General features: G+C 36.1%; 2 protein-coding genes across 2 annotated transcripts in view; both read left to right on the top strand.

Moving 5' to 3' along the window:
- LOC137489752 (uncharacterized) overlaps nucleotides 1-1,523 on the top strand; it is a 2,112-nt gene extending 589 nt beyond the window's left edge. The window contains exons 2-4 of the mRNA XM_087241245.2: nucleotides 334-474; nucleotides 637-734; nucleotides 876-1,523. Coding sequence (XP_087097371.1) covers nucleotides 334-474; nucleotides 637-734; nucleotides 876-1,487 — 851 coding nt within the window. The 3' untranslated portion in view covers nucleotides 1,488-1,523. The remainder of the gene's footprint in view (nucleotides 1-333; nucleotides 475-636; nucleotides 735-875) is intronic.
- A 2,623-nt stretch (nucleotides 1,524-4,146) lies between these two features.
- Nucleotides 4,147-15,402, top strand: lactb2 (lactamase, beta 2). Its single transcript, NM_212884.1, is given in 7 exon segments — nucleotides 4,147-4,353; nucleotides 4,736-4,899; nucleotides 9,951-10,077; nucleotides 12,961-13,139; nucleotides 13,312-13,460; nucleotides 14,878-14,965; nucleotides 15,203-15,402. Coding segments are annotated over 7 exon segments (870 nt in total). The 5' UTR covers nucleotides 4,147-4,231; the 3' UTR covers nucleotides 15,244-15,402.
- The last annotated feature ends 1,732 nt before the right edge of the window (nucleotides 15,403-17,134 follow it).

The following is a 17,134-nucleotide window of genomic DNA, read 5'->3' as shown; positions in this document are numbered from 1 at the left end:
AGTTTCTTTCACTCGAATAATCTTTTCAATTGAGTCTTAAAGGCTATAGAAACATATTTCACTTGCTTTAAGATTTTACGTAAAACATCCTGTTTTTATATGCAATGACATATTTGTGTTTGTATAAAACAACCCTTATTATCACACAAATGCAGTAAAATAAATTACCATTTGTGTAACCACAGTTTTATTACAAATAAACTATGGTAAATGTACCAAAATCATGATGAATATGTTGTAATAAAGGCTTAGCTACAATAGCCATGTGCTTTTTTTTCTGTTCATAAGGAATGATCTAAAAATTGTGTAAACAACAATCATTTCTCTTAATAGATGAGGTAGAGGAGGATGAGGGAACGACTCAGAGGAAGAAGAGTAAAGTGGCCAATTTCCTCAAAGCTGCCAGAAAACTCTTCAGGATGTCCTGCTTTGGTCAGATTGAGGAGCAGCTCTCTGTCTCTGCAGACTCTGATCGTAAATAATCATATTCATTGCTAGATTTTTTCCAATCTTTGATGTTTTGATGACCTATTGTGTGATGAACAATTAGTATTTTGAATTCCCCTTCACTCAAGTTTAACAACGTCTTGAGTAACTGTGTAAACTGTGTTACTGCAATCATTTCCCTATTGACAGATGACATTCTATGCCCATACGAGTCTGGCCAGAGTCTGGAGGTTGCTCTTGTAAACATTCATAATCATGAAGCGAGTTGTGTGAATGACGACCTAAAGGTGAGTATATAAAGATGACCAACTGTTTTAATGCATGTTCTCCTGATGCGTTTACTAATACATCAACAGTCTGTTTCAGGATCAGAGAGGAATGATATCTGCTTACATGTGAACTGACTTAAGTTTGGTTTTGGTCTGCAGGTGGACGAGAAAGATGATGTGAAGACACACAACATTGAGTATGTCAAAAAAGAGGAGGAGGTGGAGGAGATGGGAATGAATGATGAGAAGGACAAGGAGGAAAAGATTAGGAAGAGGAGGAGAAAGAGAAATAGCAAGATAAAAGAGGAGGAGGAGAAGCAAGAGGAGGAGGTGGTGAAAGAAGATTTGAAGATAAAAGAGGAGAGTTTGGAAAATGAGGAGGAGGATAAAAATGAGGCGATGAAGGTGAAAGAGAGGATGAAAGCAAATGAAACAGAAGAAAAGGAAAACATGAAGAAGAGAAGTAGAAGAAAGAGAAAAAGCAGGATACAAGAGGAGGAGAAGAAAGAGGAAGGGGTGGTTGAGGGAGAGATGAAAGAAAATGAAGAGGAGGAGGATAAGAATGAGAAAGAGATGAAAGTAAAGGAGGAGAGGATGACAGAAAATGAAAAGGAGGATAAGAATGAAGAGGACATGGAGGATGACACAGAGGAGGAGGAGGAGGAAGAAAAGCCAATGGAGGAGAAGAGAAAGAGAAACAAGAAAAGAGACAGCAGAAGAAGCAGAAGTATGATGAGGAGGAGAAGCAAAAGGAGAAGGATGAGAGCATGAATGACGAGACAGAAATGCAATAAAAATGTTTAAAAAAAAAAACTTTCTGGCCTAAAATATTATTGTGAAATATTATTAAAAATAAATAAATAAAATAAATAAATAAAAAACAGTGCCGAGCCAAAAAAGTGCATTCACTACACTATCATTTTGGCCAACAAAAGTTAATGTGCAAAAACAAAATTGTTGTTCTCAAAAGGGGTGTGCACAACACAAAGTTTTAAATAAAAAGTGTGCAAAATACTTGCACAGCACTAAGTTGTATGTGTTAAAAGGTAAGTGCACAAAAACTGTCACAAAAAAACCTAGCCATAGCAGTTTTATGTAAAGAACTATAGCGTTTGTGTGTTTATAATGTGCTTTAATGTTTATAATAGTGTAGATGGATCTATTTTATTTTCATTTCATGTCAAGCTTTTCGTGGTGTTGAGAATTAGCAAGTCAGCTAAACTAATAAACAAATGCATTTGGTTGTCTGGTGTAATTGTGATGTCCATGTCTAAATAAATAATATAGTCATCTATTAGTATTCTTACTGATGCCATGTTTGTGATATGGCTGATTATCCTGCTGGAAGTCACCTTTATGAGATGGGTTTACTGTGCTCATAAAGAAATGGACATGCTCAGTCACAAAAGGAAGTCTGTGACTTAAATGATGCCGATTTGGTACTTAAGAGCCCAAAGTGAAAAAATCCTCACAGCATTCCACCATCAGCAGCCTGAACACCTGATACAAGGCTGGATGATCCACACTTTCATTTGATTTTCACCAAATTCTAACATTATCATCCAAATTTTGCTCATGAAATGAAGATTTAAGCCTTAAACATTAATGTCTTAAAGTGAAATGCATAATATTATCATGCTAAACATGTTACACCTAGCTAACATTAGTCCAGTAGTGAACTAAGCTATTGTGAAACTTTCATTCCACACACATTTATAGGAACTTCCTGTTTTGAAAACCTCACCATCAGCCATCTTGATGTTTGTTACAATGGCAGTCGATCATCTTCTTGTGTCCTTCATTCCTGTCATCTCTGTAACATGTAAGAGAGTTGATTCACAAATGTATGTAAAAGAGTGTAATTGTCTGATGTGTTGTCACTTCAGTGCTAAATGTCTGATGAGGTTGAAGCTAATGTTTAATCAGGAACAAGGTTATTATAGTTAAAGAAAACGAATGAAAAAACTAAAACTAAAATTTTAAATAATACTCTCTAACTGAAATAAAAATAAAAACCAGAGTTTAAGAAAAAACAGAACTATAACTGAAACTGTATTGTGTACATACAAAACTAACTGAAACTAACTACAATTATAGCAAAAACCTTCTTCGTTTTGGTCTTTGTAAGTTAATTATTCTGAGCACTGTATTTATTAAGTATGGGTTTAAGTATCTGTAAGTCCGGTATGATAAAAATCTTATCTTTAGAAAAAGTCTAGAAATCTGTCTTTTAATAGAACTGTTTTTTTTTATGACAGAAATACTGCATTATGATATCATATAATGTATTGAACACATACACATTTGCCATAAAAATATGAGGCAAATGATTTAAATCCAAGTCAATTTCTTCCATGTGATAAAAAGTAAATCTTTTTAAAATAAAAAAATAAAAATAAATTTTATTTTATTACATTAAGCTAAATATAAATATCAGAAAGAAAAAAAAATATAAAAAGCAAAAAAAAACTGCTGATATATATTATTCTGGGCTTAACATATATATTAGCTACGGGTTTAAGAAAAATATTTTATTTTGTTTATTATATTTTAAGACTGGTATGATAAAGATTTGGGTCCCACTTTATATCAAGTGGCCTTAACTAATATGTACTTACAGTAAAATTAATAATTTGTTACAGTGCATTTATTGTGTAAATACATGTTTTTTACAATGTACTTATGCTTTATTAAATACCTGTAATTACATCTGTAAGTATTTTTTAATCACATTTATAAATACACTGTTGACCATCCCTTACACTTTAACCCAGCCTTAAATATACCCATACCACCAAACCTGTCCCTAAACCTATCCGTATCTTACCTCAAGAGCACTAGAAGTGTTCTGCAATACATTATGAACACGTTGGGTACATTGTATTTATATTTTTATGCAAATACACAGTAGTTCTGGCCACTTAATATTAATATAGTGGGACCACAATTGGTTCCAGATTTTCAATAAAAAAATATAAAATATTGCCATTTAGAGCATTCAGAGCTGTAGTCAAAGATAGTTGGTCAGAGTAAAGAGTTTTAACATTTTGGGAGTGTTAAAAATGAAGAGTATCAAAATAATTTTTCTATTAAAAATTATTTTTTTAAAATAAAAAAATATATTGTGAGTTCTAAAAATGCACATACACTTGAAAACATGCCACCATTTTTGTTATATTATCTGTATTATGCAAAAACAAAAGTTCTAAATAACCATATATTCATTTTAAATTTAGAAGAAATGTAATGAGTAGTTTGCAGATCAAAACAACAACAAAAATACATGCATGCTGAAATAAACACTACATGTACACTGCCATATTGTCCTCACTACATAAAAAAAAATCATGAACATCAGGGACTTTTATTTTGTAAAGTGTGACTTTTGAACAGGAAGTTTCTGTCTCAGTCCAAACACAGTGCTGTCAGTGTGAAGTCTGACCTGTCCTGCTGGTTCTGGAGGGTTTCAGCGATCACTTAAAGTCCGTCCTCCGTCTGTCTGCGCCCGGAGTGAAATGTCTGCGGTGATTCCTCGTATCGAGCAGCTGTCAGCGCGAGTGGTGCGGGTTTTGGGATGTAACCCGGGGCCAATGACACTGCAGGGCACCAACACATACCTGGTGGGCACGGGCAGAAGGTAACGTTACAACCCTCTCTGACAAGTAGAATCCATTTGCCATGTACACCTTATTTAACTGTTATGTTATGTGACTGTTTATTGTGTGTGTGTGTGTTGAGGTAAAGTTGATTTTATATTCGCACATTTCTGGACTTAACACGCTCTATATTGTTTATCTCGTTACTTTAAATATGAACTCGCAAGTAAGTATGACTTCAACATTCGCGCTATTTAATTGATGGTAAGCAGTGTTGCACTTTGATAGTCATTGGCTGCTAATGTAATTTCCCGTTTTAAAATTGGAGAAAAACCAATCTTGCGAATATAAAACCAACTTGTGTGTGTGTGTGCGTGTGTGTGCGTGTGTGTGCGTGTGCGTGTGTGTGTTTGTGTTTGTCAGGCGAGTGTTAATTGACGCAGGTGAGCGCGCGGTACCGGAGTATATCGTCAGTCTTCGCGAGGCTCTGAAACAGCACGACACTTCAATACAACACATCATAGTCACACACTGGCATCACGACCACACTGGAGGAGTGCAGGACATACTCGCACACTTCAACACAGGTGACTATTGTGTGTGTGTACTGGGTTACGAGGATACACGTTTGTATTGAGGTGGTTTACAAGGAGATACTTTGTAATTGTACTCTGTTGCTCTTTTCACTTCAAGAATTGCCACAGGTTTCCTGTGAGCGTTGGGTTTAATTAGGGTAAAGCTGGTTTTATATTCTCTTAATTCCACAGTGTAAAACCAAATATTCAACTTTATCAAATGAAATGAGTGTAGTTAACTTAAGATTGACTGAAAGTTAATTCTACACATTTTAAAAGAGTTTTGAACTCAGTGTTGAAAATAATGAGTTAAATACCTCAGTACTTCAACTTAAATGGAGTAAGTTCAAGGTACTTCTATAGATTAGCTGTTTTACTCAAATGGTTTGTAGCAATCGGTTTCCTCAAACAGTTTGAGTTGCCTTAGCTTGATGGGTTTTACAGTACTCGGTTAGTTTGAATACTCTTCATTTATTGGGTTTTACTGTGCTCAAATTGCTTCGTTTACTCTAATGGATTATGTTCACAGTACTCATTAGGATTAGTTTTTGAACCTAAATGATTTGTTGCAATCAGTTTCCTCAAACGGTTTGAGTTACCTTAACTTATTGGGTTTTACAGTGCAGACACTAGGACCAATAGTACAAAGGATAGACAAAACAATACAAACCACACAATATACCTTAAAAAAAGACAGTTATGCTAATACTTCATTTAAGGTGACAGAAAACGCAAGCCTAAGATTTATCAAAAACATTAAAATGCTATTCTGAGAATTCTCAAATTGACAGATAAACTTATTGATCAAATTTCTCATAAAAGAAAAAAATAATCGAACTCCTACCTTACAAAATAGTTCATTTGCACTACACCATTTATGTTTTTTAAGAAGAATCCTCATACAATCATTGCATGCAAACATGCAGCTTATGGAGACTCTCTTTTTTAATTATACCAAAGAGGAGCACAATAAGTTCTACGGAGGCTTAACCTAACCTGCTCCGGACACAAATAAACTTTCTCACCAGCATATAACTTTTGACGTTTCCTGTACATATCAGTAGAAATTATTATAAATATTTAAAGAGCCCATATTATACATGAAATAGGGTCATATCCTGGTTGTAAGGGTCTCCAACAACAGTCTAATATGCATGCAAGGTCAAAAAACACTTTCATGGTCTTATAATCTGCATTTATTTTTACCTAATTATCCCAGCGACTCCTGTATGAATCGTCCAGTGATTCATTTGTTCCCAAACCCCTCCTTAGCGCGGAGCTAATCTGCGCTGATTGGACCGATGACAGTCTGTCGCGATTGGTCGACTGCCTTCAGTCAGAGAGGGAAATGGCCAATAGCTAATCAGCAATTTAAAAAGTAATCACAGTTCATACACGCTCGATAGTGTAGACGTGGATTTTAGCTGCCACACTATGGCGAGTGGATAGTGCCACGGATAACCGAACGAAGGAGACAGTCGTGTACTGGCCATACCACACACACACAAAAACACACACACACCTTCGGATGACAACGCTCCTGCTTCCGCCCGCACCCGCCAAGTTTTAGCCTGAGAACCCGCTCCGTTTTCTGCCCGCCGCGCCCGGTCCCGCTAGAGCGGAGAACACAACCAAAAATCACCCAGTATACAGTCCAGACAGCCAAGCTGTCGTTCGTTCGTTCGTTCGCTCTCTCTCTCTCTCTCTCTCTCTCTCTCTCTCTCTCTCTCTCTCTCTCTCTCTCTCTCTCTCTCTCTCTCTCTCTCTCTCTCTCTCTCTCTCTCTCTCTCTCTCTCTCTCTCTCTCTCTCTCTCTCTCTCTCTCTCTCTCTCTCTCTCTCTCTCTCATACGCGCGCGTGCGCACTAACACACACACAAGCACCACGCAGACTCTCTCTTTCTAATTCGCATAGCAATATCCGTGATATTGCTAGACAGCCCGCTCCGTCCCAAATTAAACCCGTTACCGACCGCTCCCGCGATTTATTCGGAAATTTATTCCCGCGGCTGTCCCCGCGCCAGATTTCTGCGGCGCGGGAATAAATTTCCGAATAAATCGCGGGAGCGGAACTCTAGCACGGAGCTCTATAAACAAACAGCACACGTCGCGTTTTTAACGTGACTTTGCACGCGATAAGATAAAATATCCAGTTAACCTGATACAGTACACGCGGTTACAAGTAACAAATCACAACTAAATACATTTGCAAGCTAGAGTAAACGAGGCAACAACTTTAACCGCACGTACTTACACTTGAGAAATGGAAGAAACCCATCCTGACGTCCATCAGTTACTCTTTACTGATCCTTCCTTTAACAAACTCAGATGAAGTATTCTTTGTAGCATGTAGCTTCCAGAAGTTTCCAACTGCTTGGTTATAATGCTGAGGTTTCATCTTTGGGTAGAGACTCAATATATCCATCTGCAGTGTGACTTCAATCGACCGGCATGTTTGTGTGCGTGTGTTTGTGGGTGTGTGTGTGTCTGGGTTTCTGCGTCAGAGGGCGGGGCCTCAGGTTTGAAATCTCCCGGGTTTGCGCGTGCACGTGAATAACTTGGTTTCGTTCGTACGTCATGGCGAAACACCTAATGAGTCGGTATCAAGACGACTCGTTTGAAGCACTATGAGTCGACTCTTTTATAGATGAATCAACTGTTTTAAACACTGTATTCTTACAGATTTAAGCCTTAGCTGGATACTTCGCTTCTCTTAGAGCTGTGTTACACACTACATGGAGGGGAATTTTCAAAAACCCATAATATGGGCTCTTTAACAGCTTTACTAACATTTAAAACTTGTCCTGACAAATAAGAACCTGGAAAAATCATTTCGCTATGTTTTTTTGGTTTATGTATTCCCACATTTATATATTTTTGAAGAGTGACAACTTGTTGTGACACACTCCCTACATTTTTTAAAACACTACTTTAAATAATAAGTCTGAGATCACATGCAAGTATGACTTCAAAACAACATCAGCACCATTTAATTGACTGTGAACAATGCTGTACTTTGATAGTCATTGGCTGCTGTTTGAATTTCCCTATTTATTGTTTCAAAAAATACTTTTCTGAAATTAAATGTGCAAAATGTAAAACCAACTTTGCTCCAATTTGGGTTTAGGGGTGGGGTAGAGCTATATATAACAGAGGTTTAACAATATAAAATACATTACACACCTATGGAGAGTGCTCATAAATAGGGCTGGTCGATTAATTGAAATGTCAAATTCCCTATGTTAACCTGCTCTGTTAAAGGCTGTGGCTGATTTCTATTTCCGCGGCCACTTTGCAGCCACATCTGATCTCTGGTCAAGTAGGACGATGGACCCATTCTTGAGCCTTACTTTGCACTACATTGATGATGATTGGAAGCTGTGCCAAAGATGCCTTTAGGCGGCTTATAAACCTTGTCAGTGAACTATAAGGCCAAAATAAATAAATAAATAAATAAATAAATAAATAAATAAATAAATAAAATAATTGTTCATTAATCGTAATCAAGTTAAAATGTTCAATTAATCGATATTTTCATTTTAGGCCAAATCGCCCAGCCCTACTCATAAACCACCAAAATCTGACAGTGTCTAATGTTGTTGCTTTAATGGTTTTTATTAATGATATTGACATAAGATACAAAAATTGTTATTGTAATTGGTATAATAAAAGGGATTCTACTAGGGCTGCACAACATATCGCTTTAGCATCGATATCGCAATGTGCAAATATGAAATAGTGACATCGCAAGATCTGCAATGTTGAGTTGTGATTACAGTGACCAGGAACCACATTTCAGAACATGATTTGTGGAGTCATCGCAAATTTTAACCCCAATAGAGAGAAAAATTTCCATTTGGATGTGTTTTAAGGAACTGTGACTAAGATATCAAGTTAATATAAAGTTTTAGAGATTTAACAAAGATTAAATTGTATTTAATTTTTACAATGAAGAAAATAAAATGTTATTTGATTAATGTTGAATTTATGTTGTTAGACTCCACAGAAAACCATAAAACACAAAACAGTAAAAACAATTATCTTTGTTCTTTTACATAGGTCTCAAACTCAATTCCTGGAGGGCCACAGCTCTGCACAGTTTTGCTCCAGCCCTGTCAAAGACAGCTGATTCAAACAATCTAGGTGTTCAAAAGAGTTATAAACACCTTAATTAGTTATATCAGCTGTATTTGATCTGGGTTGGAGCAAAACTGCAGAGCTGCAGCCCTCCAGGAATTGAGTTTGAGATCATTGCTTTTGGGGCAAGAATAGTGCCCTAATGTGGTTTCAAGGTTTTGGGGTATAAAAGATGTTCTAGTGAGTTTTCAAAGGCTGTAGGGCAGGATTCTTAGAGTTATGTAGCTCATCTTTTGTGAAATTATATTCATATCACAATGTATATTGCAGAAAAACAAAATATCACAATGTCCATTTTTTCCAATATCGTGCAGCCCTAGATTTTTTTTTTTTTGGTGCATTGCTTTATTATACAGAAATTTAGAGAAAACAAATGTTTTAAAAAATACATTGCCATGGAAAGGTATTATAAAGTGCAATAGGTAAGACTTTGCGACCAGGTTTTATCAGCAGCGATTTTGTAAAAAAAAAATAAACAAATCTGCAGATTAATATGGAATGGTTTTGGGAGTGTATGAGCTGAAAACCTATCTTTTTTTTTTTTTTTAATCGCTTATTATTATTAAAATTGTTCACTTTTATTTTAAGTTTACTTGTAAATCTAATTAGAACCACTTGTTTGTTAAAGCTACAGTAGGTCTCATAATGCATCCACTAAAGGAAAAAAAGTTACTCTGCAAATTGTATTGTACACAAATGTTCCAAATGTTTGCATATTATGTAATAATATAACTGAAACTTATGTAAATAAAAACATACATTTACAAACATTTACTTAAGCAACTAAATAAATCAATGAAAAAAACATTAGGAAATCGCTAAACAAGTAAGTAAATATATCTTATCATGCATAATTATTAAAAGTATTCTTATTATGTTTGATTTTTTTTTGTCTATGAGAAACCCATTTCCTGTATGTCTTGTGCAGATGCAGAGCTGAGGGTCAGTAAACTGCCTCGCTGTCCTCCACAGGAAGAGATCATTGGAGATGATAAGAAGAAATATTCATATCTAAATGACGGAGATGTAATACAGACGGAAGGGGCCACATTACGGTAAACACTCCAAATATCCATAAACAGCCAAATTGTACTGCTACGAGTGTGATATTGCGTTTATACAACAGCACAATGTTGTGTATAAAAAAGAAAATCAAACACAGAGAGTCTAAAACCCTTTTGTATGAGGAACTACATCCTTAGCTGACGTCAGAACAGCAGAAGTTATTCCTAATTTACCAACGACACTTTAGAGTTAGTGTTTGAATGATTCTCTAGCGTAATGTCTAAAGTGATGACAAAACAGGCGATTTTACTGACATTTTAAGATTATAAGGCAGAATGTGACATAAAATATCATCCGTCTACAAAGATCTCCTTACAGTTTCACAGTCTACAGTATTTCTTTGTTGCAATCGGGATATCACAATAATTAATCCTGAAAAAAGCAGCACAATCACTACCAGATTGCTGTTGTGTTTGCGATAAGAAAAAACGCTAAACACATAAGGGCATTTCTTCTTTCTTTCTGTCAACACAACATACATTCCTGAGGAGATCCTGTCGCCATCTTGTGGATAGACAACGTCAAAAGTCTTTGTTCTGTTCAGTATGGCATGCTAATGGCCGCCGACACGCTGTCTCTCAGAAATTATAAATAATTTAAAATAAGCACTATCCTTATAAATAAACTGCATAGTTGCAATCTATACAACTACATTCTCAACTAAAAAAGCCTCAAAAGTACATTATGTTGCCCAACAGCAGGAATATTTGTCAAACTGTAAAGTGTCCTCTGCTTGTCGCTGTACGTGGGTGGAGTAATAGAGTGGAGGAACTATGACGTCAATTTGTATGCAAAAACCCGGGAGCGATTTAGCATTTTAGCACTTCCGGTTCCCTCGTCCCAAAGTCAATGGGTTTTTTGAATAGGGTTTCAGTAAAATCGCTTAAATAAGGTCCGTGGCAAACACAAATTCAAGATATTTTCACGTTTTGTTCTACGACATAAAACACATCAGTTACAGCACACTTTTGAATTTTTAATTCGGCCATGCTTCTTTAAAAAGACGGTTGCTATCAAGTTGCTAAATGGGACTACAGGCGGTGTCGGAGACATTATACGTCATCGAGCTGATCTGGTCTGGAGCACAGCTCACTTGTGTTGAGCATTTGCATTTGTCTGTTATTTAGGTATTTTCATGAATAGTATTTTATAGTTTGTTGTATTATTCTAATTGAGAATTCAGATTGTGTGTAGATAATTCCTTCACTTATAAAGGCTGTCGAGACAGACTAATTTGTTGATCCCTTATTTTAATTAAACTATATTATGAAGATACTGCTTACCAGTGCAGCCTGTTTCTTTCCTGCTCTTAGTAATGCAAACGTGTGAATAAATGTGTAAAAAATACATGCATGTTAACTATCATTTTTACGTCATCAAGTGATTTCTCGTCTTTTTTTCTTCATCTGAACACATTTAACTGCAGTATTTACACTCCATAACACGTTCAGCATATGTGACTGTACAGGCTGCTTTTCGCTGTACTTCGTGACAAAAAAGGAATATTGAATGTTGCTCTGTGTCCATCATGATGGAACTTGCAGGCATTTAATTGACTTGTTCCTCCTCACGCCTCATTTCTGTCGTCTGTTTAAGGTAAGCAGGCTGTGTGCACGCGAGCGATACACTTATTTAAATATGTCTCATAATAATACTATATAGGCACATTTATACACATTTTTAAAACTTTTAGAACAACCGCAAAGCAAAACAGATGTATTTCCCACGTAAAAACGATCCAAAAGGCACAAAGGTCTATGTGTGTTTGCGTATTTATTAGTTTATAATAGCGTGGATTATAATATAATAAACAGAGAGATTAACTCTTTGTCATGGACATTATTTCTAAAAATAAGCTTGATAAGTCGTCTGTAGCAGGGTGGGGCTGACGTCACTGACGAGCGCCCCGAGGGCGCTGTAGTCCGTTTATAGCCTAATGTTAGCTTTTCAAGTCTTGCGTTTCCATTTAAGATCCAAAAGTGCTCAAAATTGTATTTTCGTGTAGCAATTATCCGGCTGAACAAAACGTGTAAGTGTAATGAACCGTGTTTGAACACAGAGCTTATTATTCGCAATCCTATAGGGATTTTCACGAGGGAACCAGTTTTATGCTAGCAGCCGATTAGACTACAAAGTGTCGTCATAGTTCCTCCACTCTATACACAAGGGTGAAAGGTGAAGAGGCTGGTCAAGTGCTGTTACTGGCACAATATTGCACACCTATCAGCCAATCAGATTCAAGAACCAGACAGAACTGTTGTATAAACAAGAATAATTCATGGTTTTTTGCTTAAAGGTGAAGACCTCACTCAGTGTTTGTACTGTACAATTCCTCCTTTAGTAAAACACATTCTACTGGACTGTCCTGGTTTTAATGACAGCAGAAGGCTTTTTTATCAAATTAACTCTCATTCATTCTTTTATGCATTCATTCATTTTCCTTCAGCTTAGCCTCTATTTCAGAAGTCGCCACAGCAGAATGAACCACCAACTATTCCAGCATGAATACATGAAAACATCTATGTTTTATGTTTTAATTAACCTGGCATAACCAGGTTAATAAGGCAAGTTAGAGTAATTAGGCAAGTCATTGTATAACAGTGGTTTGTTCTGTAGTCAACATTAAAATATTGCTTAAGGGGGCTAATAATATTGACCTTAAAATGCTTTTCAAAAAATGAAAACCGCTTTAATTCTAGCTGAAATCAGAAAAAAAAATATTATTGGAAATACTGTGAACAATTCCTTGCTCTGTTAACCACCATTTGGGAAATATTTAAAAAAGAATCATTTAGTCATTAACTGTATGAGTGTTTACGTTTGTATATTCAGATATTTTCTGATATTTTTTCCAATATTTTCTGTGCATGTAGTGTGCTGTTTACACCGGGACACACAGATGATCACATGGCATTGCTCCTGGAGGAGGAACAGGCAGTGTTTTCAGGTGACTGTATACTAGGCGAGGGCACGGCTGTGTTCGAGGACCTCCATGATTACATGAAATCATTGCAGAAGCTCCTCAGCATTAAGGCAGACCTCATATATCCAGGTGAGTTTGTCACTTTTTCCCAGAGTGCTTTGTGCATTATATTTGTAGTGCAACTAAGTCCCAATCCCAATTCTATTATTTTACTCTCTACCACTTTCCCTAGCCTAGGGCTTCAAATTTACCCTTAATGTTTTTTGTGTGTGTGTATATCTGTGTGTGTTGTTTGTGTCAGGTCATGGGCCGGTGGTTCACGATGCAGGTTCTAAGATCCAGGAGTATATAATCCACCGAAATGCAAGAGAACAGCAGATCCTGAACGTTCTGCTGGAGAACAGCGGCACCGCATTCACCTCCAGCGAACTGGTCAAAGTGGTGTACAAGGTTTCTAGTCTTTCTAAATGATCACAGTATAATGTTATTTAGACTTTATTATTCAATTCCATTTTAGTATGTTTGTGACTGTCAAACTTCAAGAACAGGGGTGTCCAAACTCGGTCCTGGAGGGCTGGTGTCCTGGAGAGTTTAGCTCCGACACCAATTAAACACACCTGAACCAGCTAAGCAAGCTCTTATGGTGTGTTCACACCAGATGCAGATGAAGCAACAAGCGCAAGTGATTTACATGTTAAGTTAATGCAAAGACGTGAATAGACATCCTGCGGTGTGGTTAGCACGAATGAGACGGCACAAAGCGATGTGAATTTTGCATTTTGTGGATTTGACGTTTGAGTTTAAAAAACCTAAACTTTAGTGGACATTCGCGACACATTCACCAATCAGGAGCTTGTTCTTGTAGAAGCGTGGTTATGAGGTAGCCCCGAACTGGGCTCGGCTCGGTCAGAAGCACTGCTGAAAGCTTCCATCATCCAGGTATAGTTTCTGGAGGAGTTTATAAACTCACAGAGCTGGGTGCACCTCTGAAAGAATCTAGTGGACTTAAACACGGCGCCGAACGTATATATGCTATTTTTCAACATTCCTTAAGCACAGCTACTCTCTCAGTAAAATCCATGATAGCCATTTAGCAACAAAACTAAAGTCACAAGGCAGACAGAAGAGTCCGCGTCTATAGTGAAGTGAATTTGACTCGCGAATAAAGCAAGTAAACGAATAGCAAATAGCACAATTTATTTGCGCAAGCTGCATATGGTGGGAACACAGCATTATGGTGCGTTCACACCAGATAAGAATGAAGCGTCTAGCTCAAGTGATTTACATGTTAAGTCAATGCAAAGACGTGAATAGACATGCTGCGGCGGTACTCGCGTGAATGAGGCGGCGTGAATGATGCGATTTGCATGAATTGAGCAGTTTGCACGCATCACACACTTAGCTCGCAAATCACATGATTCGCTTAGTTGGAGTGAGTTACATTTTAGTTTTTTGAGTGAGTGATTCAATATTCTATTCATAAAGAGTCACCTGATTCATTTCTAAGTGATTCAGTTTTATTGAACAAAATATTTGAGTTAAAGACTCAATGAATGTCACATTTAGACTTCCTACCACATTTTTAGTGTCATTTTTCTTTTATCCATGGTAAGCAATCTACCAGCACAAGTTACCAGCACAAAATTCAGCATTCAGAAAAATGTAGTTTAACAAAAAAACAAGTTTGTGCTTTATAGGAAAATGTTTTAGAACCCACAGCAAGATTAGATCTTATTACTTTAATCTTCTCATTATTTACTTATCGAAAATTTAAGTTATTAGACTTAACTTTCAAGGTTATCATCTCTGGTGTGTTATCTTTGATTGTTTTTAACTGTGTGTTTTTTTCATGTTGCTTTCATTTTAGGAGACCCCTGAACACCTGCACAGAGCAGCAGAGTTTAACTTGTTGCACCATTTAAGGAAACTGCTGAAGGATGGAAAAATATGCCTGGGTATGTGTGTCAGTGTGTCTTTATAAGCATCTGTGCAAAGCACAGAAACCACGACTGAAGCGGCATTACATTTTCATAAATGTGTATTTAAACAAAAACGTTTAATGCAGACCCGCTTAATTTGGCTGTGTAAAGATGACTGTATATGTGTGTTTGCCCACATCAATGCTCTTCTTTTCACAGACATTTTAGATATGTTAAATTGTCTTTATTAACATTATTTCTGTTTTCTTTCAGCTGAAGGCTCAGATGAGAAGAAGTGGAAGAGCAATTTGTGATTTGTTTTTTGCTCTGCACAATAGTTACCCACAGTGTCTAATAAAATGTTCACAGTGGACTGAGATGAATTTGCTTGATCAATATTAAACATTTTTTATTAAACAATATTTGTCAATATTTTATATAATTGTTATTGTAAATAAAAAATAAAGAGGAAACATTTGGGTATTTTTATTCATTCAATTCTTTTAGATACAAACCATTTAAGGTTGAGCTAAAGTTGGTTTTAAATTCACACATTCGTTCATTTTTGAATACTGACAACTAATGACCGGGTCCCTTATATTGTTTACCATGCTACTTTAAATATTGGGTCTGAAACCGCATGCAAGTATGACTCAAAACAGCATTAGCACTATTTAATTGACTATAAACAATGTTGTACTTTGATAGTCGTTGGCTGCTAATATGACAAACCTAATATGCTACCTGACAAAAGTCTAGTCGTTGATCCCAGTTCTAAGAGCAACAAATAATAGCTTGACTTCTAGTTGATCATATGGAAAAGTGGCAGAAGGTAGATTTTTCAGGTGAATTATCTGTAGAACTGCATCCCAATCATCACAAATACTGCAGAAGACCTATTGGAACCTGCATGGACTCAATTTTCTTAGAAATCAGTCAAGTTTGGTCAAGGAAAAATCATGGTTTGGGGTTACATTCAGTATGGGTGTGTGTGAGAGATTTGCAGAGTGGATGGCAACATCAACAGCCTGATGTATCAAGACATTTGTGCTGCCCATTACATTACAAACCAGAAGAAAGGTCAAGGTGCTCCAGGATTGGCCAGCCCAGTCACCAGACATGAACATTATTGAACATGTACAGTTGAAGTCAGAATTAATAGACCCTCTTTGATTTTTATTTATTTTTTATTTCCCAAAGGATGTTTAACAGAGCATAGCAATTTTCACAGTATGTCTGATAATATTTTTTTCTTCTGGAGAAAGTCTTATTTGTTTTATTTTGGCTAGAATAAAAGCTGTTTAAATACCCATTTTAAGCTATTTTTTTCTATAGTCTACAGAACAAACCAACGTTGTACAGTAGTTACCCTAACCTGCCTAGTTACCCTAATTAACCTAGTTAAGCCTTTAAATGTCACTTTAAGCTGTATAGATGTGTCTTGAAAAATATCTAGTCAAATATTATTTACTGTCATCATGGCAGAGAAAATAAATCAGTTATTATAGATGAGTTATTAAAACTATTATGTTTATAAATGTGTTGAATAAAATCTCTGTTAAACAGAAATTGGGAAAGAAAAAAACGGGGGCAATTAATTATGGGGGGCTAATAAGTCTGACTTCAATTGTATATTTAAACACATACTGATGCAATATTCAATTGTTTATGCCATTCAGTCACCAATGATCAAGTTATTTCATGAATAAATGTGTCTAATAATAACATGTAAATAAATGTAATATAAAGGTTAATCATTTACTGACCTAGTAGTCTAATAACTAGAATCACTCATTGGTGTTTATAATTATTATTATAAACGTTTTATAAATATGTTTCATGTCTAAAGAATGTCATGTATGAAATCTAAAAACATGAGCATATAATAGGGAACATTCAAAGTCAATAAAATGCGTATTATTTTGACAGAAGCCTTGCTTTCTAAAATGATCTTGTTTTTTTGACAGTAGGGGGCATTGTTATAGTCATCAAGAAAGATGTTTTTAACACTTGTATTTAGTGTGATTTTGCATTATAAGATGGTGATTTAAATTCATTTTAGTTATTTGTTTAGAATAAGTTTGGTTTGTGAAGAAAACTATTTGCAATCGATCGAGTTAAATACACAGTGGGGTCGTGCAGTGCAGCCGCAGATTGTGAACCGGAAGTAGAGGTTTATTTACTTGCTCCGCTGCGGTACAGACC

Source organism: Danio rerio, chromosome 2 (genome assembly GCF_052040795.2).
Source record: "Danio rerio strain M-AB ecotype USA chromosome 2, GRCz13ab, whole genome shotgun sequence".
Taxonomy (NCBI): domain Eukaryota; kingdom Metazoa; phylum Chordata; class Actinopteri; order Cypriniformes; family Danionidae; genus Danio; species Danio rerio.
Note: the sequence above shows the minus strand (reverse complement) of the source record. Positions and strands in the feature narration are given on the sequence as shown.